At 34.7% G+C, this 15129-nt stretch overlaps 1 protein-coding gene across 1 annotated transcript; it reads left to right on the forward strand.

Moving 5' to 3' along the window:
- Window positions 1–3015: 3015 nt before the first annotated feature.
- On the forward strand, window positions 3016–4234 carry LOC107947858 (brassinosteroid-responsive RING protein 1). The gene has a single exon (XM_016882369.2). It carries the CDS (start codon window positions 3372–3374, stop codon window positions 3870–3872), a length of 501 nt encoding a protein of 166 aa, XP_016737858.2. The 5' UTR covers window positions 3016–3371; the 3' UTR covers window positions 3873–4234.
- Window positions 4235–15129: the final 10895 nt, after the last annotated feature.

Raw genomic sequence — 15129 nt, forward strand, 5'->3', positions numbered from 1 at the left:
CAAAAATATCAATTTCTGATATTGAGATAAAAGAAGAGCAGAGAGATAAGGAGGGGCAGTTATGATAATATTTAAAGGAAGAATCTTGAGATTCCCGTTGGGAGTGGATGGCATGGAGACAGAGACAAGGAATGAGACAAAGGTAGTGGAGGTGACTGGTGAGATCGAGCTCCGCTCGGTCGGGTGGGTGGGTGAGTGAGTGAGTAGGGTTGCCCGCCACATATGGGGTGAGCTATTGGGTGGGCCAACGCTTGTCGTGGCTGTATAGGGCATTTGTCAGAGGGAAATTGGCATTTTAGCCCGATACCAGCAGCATGGACCGACGGACGGATGCATCCACAATAATAAATTTTAGCCATATTCTCATGCCCCCTCCCCTCCTCTATCAGTTGCCTGCAGCTCTAGTCATGCCTCGTTAACCAGACACCCTCTTCTCCACTTCCTCTACCCTTCCACGGACTTGTTAGATATCAAATTTTTTTTTTATAACTAATTAAGTAAAATTATTCAGAAGATATGTGTGAGATCTTTTTCATGCATTAACAAATAGATTTTGATAATTATAGGTATATAATAGCATGTAAGAATCATGTGGGTTGGATTGAGATGATGATTATATATATATTCACACTGATTAATACAATAATCTTAACTTACATTAACTAATTAATTAAGTCGAGGGTGGATTATAGGACAAAAAAGAAAAAAAAAGTGATTGAAGAGACGAATGGTACCTAGAAACTTTGTCACAAATCATTCGGGAAAAGGCCATTTCATTTGATGCGTTAGTGGGACAAATGACACACCATTTGATGTGTCAACCCCACACGCCATGTCCATACATATTTTTTCTTTTATTCCGTTTATATATAATATAATTATAATTTTTAATACATTTATGTGTTCATATTATAATTACTTTTTGTACCGTTTTCTTCATTGGCGTTGTGGGGGCATCACCAAGATGATTGGCGGAACCAAGAACCCCTCTTTATGTATAGGGCATTTCACCACCATAGCTCTTTTTTCCTTTTCCTTTTTCTTTTTTTCCCTTTATGACCCATTTCTTGATAATTGAGAATCCGTAGTTTTCGTTGCTATATGATGATTGATGGAGTTATTCACACATGCAAGTTTAGAACATAACATGTGGAAGGGGTGAAGGGGACAATGGTTGAATTTTGAATTTTTTTATGACACGATATATTAACTTTAGGTTAAATACATAGAAAATAATCTAACATATACATGCTACTTAAATTTTATTAAAAATATAAAATCTTATTATATATTCTAAAATCTTATAATTGGGTTAAAATCTATGATAGCATCATAAAAAGAAAAACACATTTCTTCTCTCATTTATGGATATCATAAAAGAATCTCGACTTTATCAATAAAACCTTAATATAAAAAATAGATAAGTTCATGGGTCGAACTATCCATCTAAATTTGCTCGCTTGTTCAAAATTTAGGAAGGTTTGCACAAAGATATTAGACTTGGAGAAAAAAATTAGACATGCTTAAAATATAGGCCGAACTCGGGCTCATTCAAGGCCCGAGCCCGTCCCACTCTAACTCATTTTCTAATTTTACAATATATTATATTATATAATTTATAACACGCAAAATTAAGTCTATAGTAACATGTCATACTATAATGTAAACTTTAAAAAATTTTAAAATGTCTATATATAAAATTCTAAGAAATGAAAAAAAATATAAAATTAAGAATAATATAAATATTTTCAATAAAAAAAATTTAGATGGACATAAAATGGGGTTGGGTTAGTCATTTACAAAAAAATAGGTGGGTTTGAGCAAAATTTTAGGTTCATATTTGAAGCTAGACCGAACTTGAGACAATATAAAATGTGCTAATATCATGCTTAGCTCCGGTTTGAATCCAATCTAGCCCTGTTAATGAGCACCTCTAATCAAGAAAGAGACGCCACAATTTTTAATTCTCAAATTCAAATCTCAATATGGGTAGATTTTATAATTTCAACTATTAATATAATTGTACCTTGTAATTGAAAAGAAAAACCAACTTTAATTACTCGTGTAATTTGGTGTTAAAATCATAAGTAACTTTGAAATCTCTGAATCAATCTCTCAAATAGATTTGGATTAGTCTACATAATCATGTGATGCATGGGTTGATAAGGTGTATTATTCAAATATTAAGTTAACTAAAATTTTTAGAATATAATATTATTATAGTTTTAAAAATATAGAAAATTGTGCTTCTTATTTTCATATAAATAATTTATTGCATGACTGCAACAATGAATTTTGTTAATATAAGGGAAAAAAATTATATATTAGACAATAATTTTTGGTTGCACAATTTAATTGATTTTGCAATATCCTTAATGAATAATAATGAACGTTGATAAATGTATTTGGGATTTGAATAAGACATATCTTGCTCGAATATGTTATCAGAATAGGTAAGAGTGTTTATTTGAGTTAATATGAAGTAATCAATTCTAATACTATGAAAAGTTTAAAATAATAATAAATTGTTAGCTCGAATGATTAACTTGAAATCGCTAAAGAGGGAAAATGAATTGGCCCTTAATAAAATTGTGGGAGCAAAGAAAAAAATAGATAAAAGTACCATGAAATCTCTTAGGGGTTAGATTGTATTTTGTCCTATTCACTCAAAAAATAGATAAATTAACTTTGGATACTATACCAACCCACTAATATGAATTTATGTGGATTTGATATTTATACTGCATATTTCATTCACTTAAGAATTAGGTTTCATTTTTAGCCCTCTCAAAATTCATTTTTTATTTTTATTTTAGTATGCTTTAACATTCATTATTCTATGGAATCCTATTCTTTTTATTTAGATCCAAATGGTATGAATTCCAAAAACTTATATAATTATTAAAAAAATTATAATTTAATATTTATATATAATTTACTTCAAATTCTTTTTTGAAAGGTACCTTTCTACTGGACTTGTTATTATTTGCTTTCCGGTTTTTTTAGTCACAGGCCAAAAATAAAAGTATGCCCTAATGAAGTCACAAGAATCTGTCATCTTTATGATAAAAGCAAGGGTGGTTGGCAGTGCGGTTTGAATTTTAGGTTTGCTCACAATCATTTCATTTTACCCACTCTTATCTATTATTATCATTTCGGAATTTTTATTCATTGTTTGTGAAAACAAAAAATAAACAAAAGCTTACAAAGATGAATCCAAAATATTCTTTTATGGTTGAAGTGAGCTTCTTTGAGTTGGAATATCTCTATATATACTCACTCCAACTCTCTCCATCTCTTCCCATTTTATCTACCACTCAAGTCGGAAACCATAGCTTATCTCACATTGTATCTAAAGTTAGAACAAAAACATGGGTTTCCCAGTAGCCTACTCAGAGCTTCTTCTTCCAAGATTGCTTCTCCACACGCTTTCTCTCCTTGCTTACCTTCGCAAATTTATTTCCACTCTCTTCCTCTATTTGGGTCTCCCCGATTTCCTCGAACCCGACATTCCTTGGCGCGAATACGCCCCTGAAACCCACCACGCTTCCGCCGCCCCCGTCTCTGCTCTCCTCATCCGGGAACTCCTACCCGTCGTCAAGTTCTCCGACCTCGTCGACCCGCCGGAGAGCTGCGCCGTGTGCTTGTACGACTTCGAAGGGCAGGATGAGATCAGGCGGCTGACTAACTGCCGCCATATTTTCCATCGGAGCTGTTTGGACCGTTGGATGGGGTATGATCAGAAAACATGTCCGCTTTGTAGAACAAGTATTGTTCCTGATGATATGCAACAAACGTTTAATGAGAGGCTGTGGGCTGCCTCTGGGATCCCTGAAGTCTTTGGTGATTATTCTCAAATTACTGCTTTGTAGTTATACCTGTGCTTCCCAACAAAAAAAAAGAGGCTTTTTTGTTTATCATCTTATAAGGAGTTGGTTTGTATATATACATGAAAATCCGGGAAATTACCGCAATGAAAAAAAAAAAAGAGGAAAAGAAAATTTTAGCTATTCAACGCAGAGTAGTTATATTTTTGCAAACTACTTTCTTTTTGGAGTGGATTTTGATAGTTCTTGCTTCTTCTTTTTCTTTTTTTTGTATATGATAATGGTAGTTAAGGTATGGAATTGATGCTAAATGATTTGGAATTGAGGGTTTGGACAAAGTTTTGGTGTTTGGGGGTTGTTTTAAACTCCCCCACTTGATAATACATTTACGATTAACATTGTGTGGATTTCATTGTTTTCTTCGCCTATTTCTCTCCTCCTTTCTTTAGATGCATTTTTGGAATTGATAGCAAAAAGCTGAGATTAATGAAATGTCTGTTAAAAAATCCAATCAATTGGATTCTCTTCTTTCCATTTACTTGAAAACAAGCAACAACTTCAAAAGTTGGTGTCAATCTCCAAATTAAAGAAGTGGATACATAGCTTTACTCCTTTTTCTTTCTTTTATATCACCCAAGTCTTCTGTTAAAAATTCCATGCGTAGATAGTAAATGTTATATGTGTTTTGTTAAATAAATGTAAAATTATTTCTTGGAATATTATTATATTATTATGTTTGATTTATTTGGTTGGAATATAAGATTTTATCGAGGGTAAAATATAAATTTAGTCACTTAAGTATTGTTTAACTTATGTGTTGATCATCAAACTTTAAAAAGTTATAATATGACCACTTATGTTATCAAAAGTATTATATGATTACTAAAAGTTATTTTGGTTGTTAAAACCATTAATTACCATTAACATTGTAATGATAAATGAACTTGACACATTATATAATCATTTTTTACGAAAATTTTAGATTAAATTGCATAACTAATTTCTATTTTTTTTTTCATTTCGAGAAATCTAAATCTTTATCTCTTCTTTTCTTTAACTTTAACTTTCTCTTTCCTTTTCCCTTTTTCTTTACAAAAGATTTTAGAAGGCAAGGATGTTGTGAGGATATTGAAAGAAATTGGTTGAGATAAAAGAAAAAGGGAAAAAAACTGAAAGGTTTTAAGTAAAAAAGTAATTTTTCTTTTTCTTTTTTACCTAACAACTAATCTTATAATTTGTGTGATGTTGGTCAAATATTAAATTCTTACTTAATGGTCTTAAACTAATTGTGTAATTTATTTCTCTGCTTCTCAAATATTTTGTAAAGAAAAAGGAAGTTAAAATAAAATAAAATAAAATAAAAAAGAATTAAATTACTCAAAAAGTGGAAGGACTAGTTGAGCAATCTAATCTAAAGTTTTTGTCTGAAATGATAATATAATGTGCCATGTTAGCTTTTCATTACATCATTAATGATGGTTAGTAACTTAATTACTAAAATGTAACAAATCTATAACGTGATTGATCTTATTGTAACTTTTGATAATGTTAGTGACCATATCGCAACGTTTTAAATTTCGGTGACAAAAACATAATTTAAAGCATGCACTAAATTGTATATTTTGCTTCTTTCTTTTTATTTATTATTACTATACAAAATGTTGAAATTTATAATATTTTATTTTAAGCATCTCTCTAGTAATTTATTCCATATCTTATTTCTCAAATTAATATGAAATAGGAAAAGAGGGATAGGCAACTAGAACTTCTGTTTTAATCAAAGTGACAACGAAAGAAAGAAGATGACAAAAATAGTGTAATCTCTTGAATTTTATTGATAGGCTTCAAAGGTATATATATATCTATACAATAATAGTTACGTAGGAATCAAATTGTTAAAATATAATTTCCCATAATAATATCCTATAATATCCCATTAGGAATCAAATTGCTAAGAAATAATATCCCATAATATTTTGTAATATCTCATTAGGAATCAAATTGCTAAAAGATAATATCCCATAATAATATATTAACACCCCCCTCAAGTTGGAGCATGCAGATCATAAATGCCTAACTTGTTGAGAAATATTCAAATTGCAATTTACCAAGTGCCTTTGTAAAAATGTTAGCCAACTAAATGGAGGTCGGAACATAAGAAGTGTACTCAACCCATCTTGGATTGTATCCCTAATAAAATGACAATCCACTTCAATATGTTTAGTATGCTCGTGAAATACGAGATTTTGTGCAATATGCAACGCAGATTGCAGATTGACTATCACAAAATAAAAGGATTACTTTTGAATAATGAACACCTAAGCTCAATAGCAAGGCTTTCAACCATTTGAGCTCATAAGTGACGGAAGCCATAGACCTATACTCAGCCTCAGTAGAAGAATGAGAAACAATATGTTGTTTCTTAGCTTTCCAGGAAATAGGAGATTGTCCAAGAAAGATAAGCCAGCCAGTAAGCGAATGCGGAGTTAACGAACAAGCAACCCAATTCAAATCACACCACCATTTCAAGGACAAATCGCTACCAGATCTCAAAAGAATCCCTTAGTGTAACACCTTTTGCCAGAATCGAATCACTAGGTCCAGATATCGGATATTACAACACATAAACACTTTGAAAAAAATTTACAACTAGAGAAAAACCATTTTAAAACTTACTTCTTTTTTATTTTTGTACTATTATTAAAAATAAAAAAGGATAACTAATAATTACATCAAATTTTCAAAAAACAGCATATGACGTTACAACTTAAAACTTTGGTAAAGACTGACTTTTTATGGTGTAGCGTACTAAGCGCCATGTTCTTACGGTGCCCTCTATATGCATAATGTTGTAACTTGAACTGCTACCTTGGCGTAATCCTGACTTGGTCCCTTCTGGCATACCAACTTTTTAAGCAGAACCTACATCACAAACAGTCGCTTGTAAGTTTAAATGAAACTAGTAAATTTTTAACTCAGGTTACCTTTCTAATATCAGGCACAAACATATACACCAACTTCCACACTTTACCACAAAACACACAATTCATTCATTAGGCAGATTTCTGATTTCTCACTCAATGTGGATTTCATTTCCTTTTCGAAAAATGGTTGCATTCCTCAGAAGGGTATCCATACAGAACCTATCTCCTGCGAATTCTCATTCAGACAGATGTTAAATACTTTCCCCAGGGTGGGGTACTTACAAATATTATTATTGGCGAATACGTATACTAACTGATATTTTATTGAAGAACTTTGTACGGATTCTCACAGTGAATTTGACAGTAATCAGGTTACCAATAAGATCATATCTTAAATCGACCTAGATCACAACTTATTATGATGGAAGAAACATTCTAAGCTATCTCGTGAAATACCAGACAACTGTGTTACACATTATGAGAACGTCCAACTTGGCAGATAGCTTAGAGTCCAAATAACCTCTATACCTAACACGAAAACTATTCAGATTTGGCGGATACCAAACAATTTAGATAACTTCCTTACATATCGTAAACAAACTCAGATCTAGCAAACACATAGACCACCCATATCTATGATTACTCTAAGTTCTCTTTACTGACGAGTTATTATGGTAGATTCTCTTTTTAGAAACATTGCTGCAAACTTTTTTCAGGAAATGCCCCAAGGCATATTCAATTTCACAACAAGGTTGACCAAACATAGCTATCTTCAAACTTACTAGATCTTTATCATAGAGTCAACTAGTAGAGAAGTCTCAAAGTTTACCTAGATCTCGCCACAAGGGCAGTTAACCAAATTTTTACCACGAAGGCATAAAAAATTTCACCACAAATGTATCACAGAATATTCCATAAAGGCATCATAGGATACGCCACAAAGGCTTTGTAGAACATTACATTTTTAGTATCCCAGCGAACTGTCTCAGAAGGTATCATGGGTTTTTTCCACATGGTCTTAAACATATTTTCATGTTGCGATCTTCCAGTTCGGCTTACATCTTAGTGGAGGCTACACAATGATTATTCTCATTTCCATATGATGTCATGAGTATCTACTACATGGTCTTACACATATATGCATATCGTGATCTACCAGTCCGGTTAGTAATGTACCTACCCAATTAGAGGCATCACAACTGGTTGTTTTACTCATTTAACACAGAACACACTTACCTAGATTCATTCATACACTTTTAACAAATTCATACTTTTCCATACCTGATTTCACATACGTACATACCACACATAATCTTATTCATGCAACAACTCATATATCTCATTTGTAAACATGCAAAACCTTTACGATACTTAACACACATATGCATTCATTAGTTTCCTGAGAAGATACCAACATATGAATAACCATTGTAAATTTAACATCTATGAGTTAGGTTAAAGACTCACTTGAAACTCACCTTAATTATAACTCAGATTTTTAAACTCTAATTGTCCTTTTCGAACCAGCAACAACAATAAGAGGTTGAAACATTCACCAATTAACCTAAAAATCGTAGCTTTCAATTTAACGAAGAAGAAAAGAATATTTAGGTTTAAGAAGAAGAACCAGAGTATGGAACAAAAAGAAGAAAAAACATCTGAATGTTCCCTTCTTACAATATATATATACACTCAATTCCTCTTAGTGGATTTTGACGAGTGTCGAATATATACATAAATTGTCCTTTAAATGCCCTACAAGAAATGAGAGAAATATAAAAGAGAATTTGATGCAGGTGTTGTTTGACTAGTCAATTCATTCAGTTGACTCTCAACCAATCACGTTATAGAACCCACCTTGCACAGCATTTCAGTAAATCAGGTGTACCATATACTGCCATACCTTTGACAGTGACTCTCATAAGGTGTGTTATTAAAAACGGTCTAATTTCTCAAATTTTCTCATACGCTCGCATAATTCTCAGTAAAAATTCTAAGATGTACTCTTCAGTTGGCGTACTATTTCTTCAATTAAGAAACATCTTGAGGTGAAAACCTTAGATTCTACATGGGCGGATACATATGCGCCAAGATTTAACTTGTCAATATTCTGAATAATGGTGAACTATACTACAACAGTGCGCCAAAACATGTAAATTCACATTTATTCACCCTTTTCTTAAATCTGCCGATGTTGGGGTGTGACACTTGGCTAGGAGAGCTTTTCAAGTACCGAACAACACGCAGAGCCATGTCCCAATGTTACTACCTTGGCTAATGCATAAACATGGATAAGACATGAACCGAGTATGCCAAATTAGGTTTGGTTACTACGAAATAAATCAAACGACCCATTAATCGTATGTACAACTTAGGATCAAACAAAACTATCCCTATAACTTGCGCTAATTTATGATTTTGCTCTACTGGCGATCTTGCTAGCTTTGCTTCCAAAAGGCCTCCTTCCGAAATAATATCAAGAGCATATTTCCTTTGACAAAGAAATAACCCCAAAGATATATGAGCTACCTCTATCCCCCAAAATATTTCAAAACACCCAAGATCATTCATATGGAAGCAAGAATTGAGATACCCCTTAAAGGTTTTTAAAGCAGTAGAATCGTTCCAAAATATAAGCAAATCATCAACATAAATTATCACATTAATGTGTACAAATCCTTTGGTGTATGTAAAGAGAGAATAATCAAAATATGATTGAAGAAATCCATACTCTTTCAGTGCAGTAACAAGCTTCGCAAACCAACACCGAGGAGCTTGTTTCAACCTATACAAAGACTTGTGCAAATGACAAACTATTCCAAGCTTATTAGGAGCAAAACTTGGAGGAAGCTTCATGTAAACCTCTTCATCAAGATCACCATGCAGGAAGGCATTATGGACATCCATCTGATATAACTCTAAATTTTTTGAAGTTGTAATAGCTAAGAAAGCTCGAACAGTCACCATTTTCGCCACAGGTGCGGAAGTTTCATTATAGTCAATACCTTCTACCCTGTGATAACCAAAAACAATAATAAGAGCTTTAAGTATCTCAATACTACCATTGGAGTTATATTTAATCTTGTACACCCATTTACTACCCAGTGCTTTGTTTCTAGGAGGAAGTGTTTCCATAGACCAAGTGTCATTATCCTCCAAAGAATAAATCTACTTTTGCATAGCATCATGCCTTCCTACATCCTTTACAACCTTTTTAAGAGATTGTGGTTCCCTGCAGTAATAGCTATAAGAAAATTTCAATGTTTCATAGTAAATTTGTCACAATTAACATAATGCGCCATAAGAAATGGAGTACCTAAGGAAGGCTCTAAAGCATATGAGGTGGAAGATAAACTTTTCTTTATGACGGTATGAGTGGAAAAATCCCGAAACCTTACAGATAGAAATTTCTCCCTATGCCTTCGTCCCAATTCAAGTGCATCATTACCCTAAGTCCTCTGTACCACCGTGTCATTAGAGGAAGAAGAAGATACGACAGGTGTTAGAAAACTCGTAGGTGGCGAGCTTATAGCCTACGAAGTAGGAAACGGAGGAACCGTCGTTGCAAAACCTCTAATTCACCAAAATATGTCTAAAAAATTACTTTTGCACTCCTATATGGCAGAGCAACATTTTTAGGCTCAATGGTTGCAACATTCCTATCCAAATATGAAAAAAATCCTCAAAAAAATTCACATCGCGAAACATAAAGAACTTGTTTTCCAAAAGGGTAGTCAACAAAAACACACTTTTGAATTTGACTAACAAACTTATCACCCTTAAAATGTTGAGTATGAGCAAAACATAAGGAACCAAACACACGAAAATCATTAAATAAAGGAGGATTACCAAACAACATTTCATAAGGTGTTTTATTGTGAAGAAGAGGTGAAAGAGTTCAATTAATGTTATGAGAAGCAACCAACACACATTCCCCTCACAAAGATATAGGCAGATTTCTTTGGAAACACAAAGCACGAGCTACATTAAAAATATGCTGATGTTTCCTCTCCACTCTCTCATTTTGTTGAGAAGTACCAACACAAGATATGACACCTTATACTCGATCTAGTTGTTGGATCTGAATATAAAATTTCACATTCCATTATCGAAGCAACTTACTTTTAGATCTTGCTTTATCAAAATGGAAACGTAGTGGTAAAATTATTTTATAAAAATTTCGACAGCATTTCTGCATATTTGATGTAAAACCCCTTTCAAAATTTAGATTTCACAATATATCCACATTCAAATCATCTCCCGAATCAATTCCCATCTCTTTGATTTCTTAAAACATATTAATAAACTATATTTCTACGCTTTACTATTTCATAAAACATTAGTTATAAAGTACTAGCAAAAAAAAAAACAAAAATATTCAAATTTAGTTTACGGTATAATATTATATATATACAAGCCTAGGTACATGCCATTTATACCAGGTACAAAGTAAAATTTTCACCAACACTATTTGAGCTGATCTACATTTTTTGGATGCTGTTGGAATGACCTATCGAATATTTACCTGCGCACGAAAAAAGAGATAACCATAGGCTGAGCAGTTTTTATGCTCAGTGGTGTAAATATCATAAAAATCATTACATGTAACACCCTAAACCTAGCTTGGACGTTATGGCTGAATTTGGCGATGTCACATAATAGTGTATTAGAAAACCGTAGCTTTGTTTAAACCATTTTTCGTTTAGAATTCTTCAATATCTATTATTAATTCTTATTCTAAAACCTTTGTGAGTATTTTGCTAAAACACATGCATTTCTTTTAAAAACCTGTATTTGTCCTACCTCTAGCAGATGTAAAACATAAAACAATATAAGTCCAAATTTTAAGCAAAAATCCATAGAGGCCTTTATTACAGTAATATACCTCAAATAAAAGTTTAAAAACTTAATTAAGTACGAGATAGTGTAAAAGGGGTCGTGTGGCCACCGCAGAGTCCTCCGTCGCTCCGATCCGCCTAAGTCTGGGGGTCTCCTGTACAGATAAAACAGAAAGGTGAGTTTATGAAAACTTAGTGTATAAACCCCCTATAAACAAGTAGACAAAAAGCAATCATAGTCTGGGCCTAAGCCATTTTCAGTTTCAGTTAGGGCCTTGGCCTATTACAACACAGTAGCAGTCATGCGTTTGGGCCTTCGCCCATTACAATATCCAATTCAGAACAGTAACAGATATGCAATATCAAATCCTACCCAACCTCTACACTCTAACTCCATCTAACCTTACACTCCATGTCGAGATATAATCAACCCACCCATCCCTACACTCCAAAAAGTATTGAATGCGACACTAGACAGTGGTTTGTAGTTGAACTGCCAGTAAGTAAATTAGGCTCGAGGCCTTTCAGTGCACTTCCTCCGAACATTATAAACCCCCACCCCAATGCAATGCAATATATGACATGCCAAAACATAATATCATGCCTAAAATCATGGCATACAGTATTAATCAGTGGAACATCATCATGCTTATTAACATGCATAATCGTATCAGTTATATAGTCATTTCAGTCAATTAGGGGTCTAGGTAAGCTTATCGACCCTTCAGTAGGTCCATAGTTGACTCGGGCGACCCGTGCAACCTTAGCCATCAAATAATAAAAATGGGCCCACAAACCCATGACACTTGCCCGTGTGGGCCTACATGCCCGTGTAGCTCACACAGCCCAAAAATGGCCTTGACCGTGTAGATCACACAGCCCGGCCCAATAATCTCACACGCTCGTGTGTGTCCATACGCTCGTGTGGCCCACACAGCCCAATTTGGTCTGGCCCGTGTATCGCACACGACAAGCCTTGTCGATCACACGATCATGTTCAGTCACACAGCCTACCACACGAGCGAACATACAATCGTGTGGCGTCGACAGTCCTATTTTTCGACTTTTCGTTGATTACCGATTTTCAATGTTGTGTTTACACACCTGGCCTGTTTTTTGTCGCCTAACCCCACGAAACAATCCAAGTACCTAATATTTGATCAAAATACCATTCAATTATTCACTACAAATTTAATTAAATCTTAAACCAAAACAAGTTATCCAACTTCCAGTGGGACAATCCATACCGTCAATCTAATAACAAAAAAATTCCACACCCCTAATGCGTCAACGACAGTCTCCAGTTCCTTGGTCGACTCCTGATGAAAACAATACAAAACTCTTTAAAAAACTAACTTCAAGTAATCGAGCGGTGAAGAAAGAAATACTTATCGAGAGAGTGTTAAATAACGTGTAGCAGATGATAACAAATGAAACCAAAAAAAAGAAAAGGCAACAGCATTTTCAGTAGCAAGGATGAACCAAACAAGAATTAATGAGAGAAAACAACAATATTTTGGCAGAAATGTGGTAAATCGACGTTAGAAGAAAAGCATAGAGAGCCCAAAATTTAGCAAGGAAAAGAGCAAGGGAGGAAAAGAGAAAGTAGATGGCAGCAATAGTTTGGGGGAGAGCTCTTTCGCTGAAGGGAAGAATAAAGTCGAAAGAGAAAAGAAAAAGAAGAAAAAATATAGTAGTAACCTTCAGCAATATTTGGCCCTCAAGAGTGGAAAACAGTCGACAGAAATAAAATGAAAAGAAAAAAAAACCAATCCCTAGGCGGAGTTTGAGAAACAAAAGAAATTCAATTCGGCACTAACTCTCTCATCATATCCCTAAAATCTCTCCTTAATATCATCACTACTAACCCACCATAATCCTCTCAACAACCGAAACCAACCCTCAGTCAACCTCTTCAGTATTTCGGCTGGACCAAAATAACTACACGGCACAAGCAATGAAGTAAGTCCTTTGTTTGTACAGATACTCGAACTCTAGACCTCCAGCTTATTTACACTCCACTTAACCACCAGACTAGCAGGCCCTTTCTAACATAATTTACCAACATTTATTTATAAGCCTGCTGATTTGAGATAGGGGTTTATTCATTTAAGAACAAAAGTTTGGTCAAGCTAAGGCTTGAACTTGGGACCTCTCAGACACTCCCAGAACACATAACCACTAAAGCTGATAGATATTTGTGTCACAAACATATAAAAATAAATATATAAGGGATTTTGGGGCGTTACAACTCTACGCCCTAAAAGAAAATTTCGGCCTAAAAATTTTAGCTAATTAGAACAGATGGGGATACTGTTGACGCATCGCATCCTCAGGCTCCCACTTGGCCTCCTCGGTACTACGATTATACCAGAGAACTTTAACCAGTGGAATAGACTTCCTCTTCAAAACTTTTACATCACGATCCAGTATCTGAACTGACTCCTCCTCGAAAGTCAGATCTGGTCTAACCTCAATCTCCTCTACTAGAACAATATGCGTGGGATCAGAGCGGTACCGCCTCAATATAGAGACATGGAACACGTCGTGAATCTGATCCAATTCTAGAGGTAACTCCAATTGGTAAGCAACTAGTCCCGCTCGCTTGAGCACACGGTAAGGTTTAATAAATTTAGGGCTCAACTTGCCCTTGCGACCAAATCTCAGTACCTTCTTCCACGGTGAGACCTTGAGAAAAACAAAGTCCCCCACTGAATACTCAATCTCTCGACATTTTAGATCCGCATAGGACTTTTACCTGTGTGATGCCGTCTTCAATCGGTCTCTAATCAACCTAACTTTATCCTTGATATCGAAAACTAGTTTAGGGCTCAGAACACGCCGCTCGTCCAACTCAATCCAACATGAATGTGTGCGACATTTACAACCATATAATGCCTTGTAAGGTGTCGTCTTAATGCTAGACTGATAGCTGTTGTTATAATCAAACTCTGCTAGTGGCAGGTAATCTTTCCAACTGCCTCAGAAGTCAATAACACAGCTCCTTAACATATCCATCTGTTTGAGGATGGAACGCAGTGTTAAAGTTCAACCTTGTACCTGGAGCTTCATGTAGCTTCTTCTAGAATCGAGACGTGAAGCAAGAATCCCTATCAGATATGATCAAAATCCGTACCTCATATAGTCTCACTATCTTAGACACATACAGTTTAGCCAGCTTTTGTAGAGAGTAGTCGGTACGAACTGGTATGAAGTGGGTAGACGTGGTCAATCGATCTACGATGGCCCATACAGAATCCTTCTTAGTAGGTATGAAGGGTAACCCACTAATGAAGTCCATAGTTACTCTCTCTCACTTCTAAAGCAGAATCTTGGTTGGCTGCAACAAACCCGAAGGCAACTGATGCTCAGCCTTAACCTACTAGCAAGTCAGACACTTAGCCACAAATTTGGTAACCTCTCGCTTAAGACCTGGCCACCAATATAACTCACGAAGGTCGCGGTACATCTTATTTTCGCTAGGATGCATAGCATAAGGGCTACTATGCGCCTCTTGTAGTATAGACTGCCTCAATTCAA

This window comes from Gossypium hirsutum, chromosome D08 (assembly GCF_007990345.1).
Source record: "Gossypium hirsutum isolate 1008001.06 chromosome D08, Gossypium_hirsutum_v2.1, whole genome shotgun sequence".
Classification (NCBI taxonomy): Eukaryota; Viridiplantae; Streptophyta; class Magnoliopsida; order Malvales; family Malvaceae; genus Gossypium; species Gossypium hirsutum.

What these genes read in the sequence shown, in the direction of transcription:
- LOC107947858 (XM_016882369.2), top strand. Translation starts at nt 3,372, where the DNA reads ATGGGTTTCCCAGTAGCCTACTCAGAGCTTCTTCTTCCAAGATTGCTT.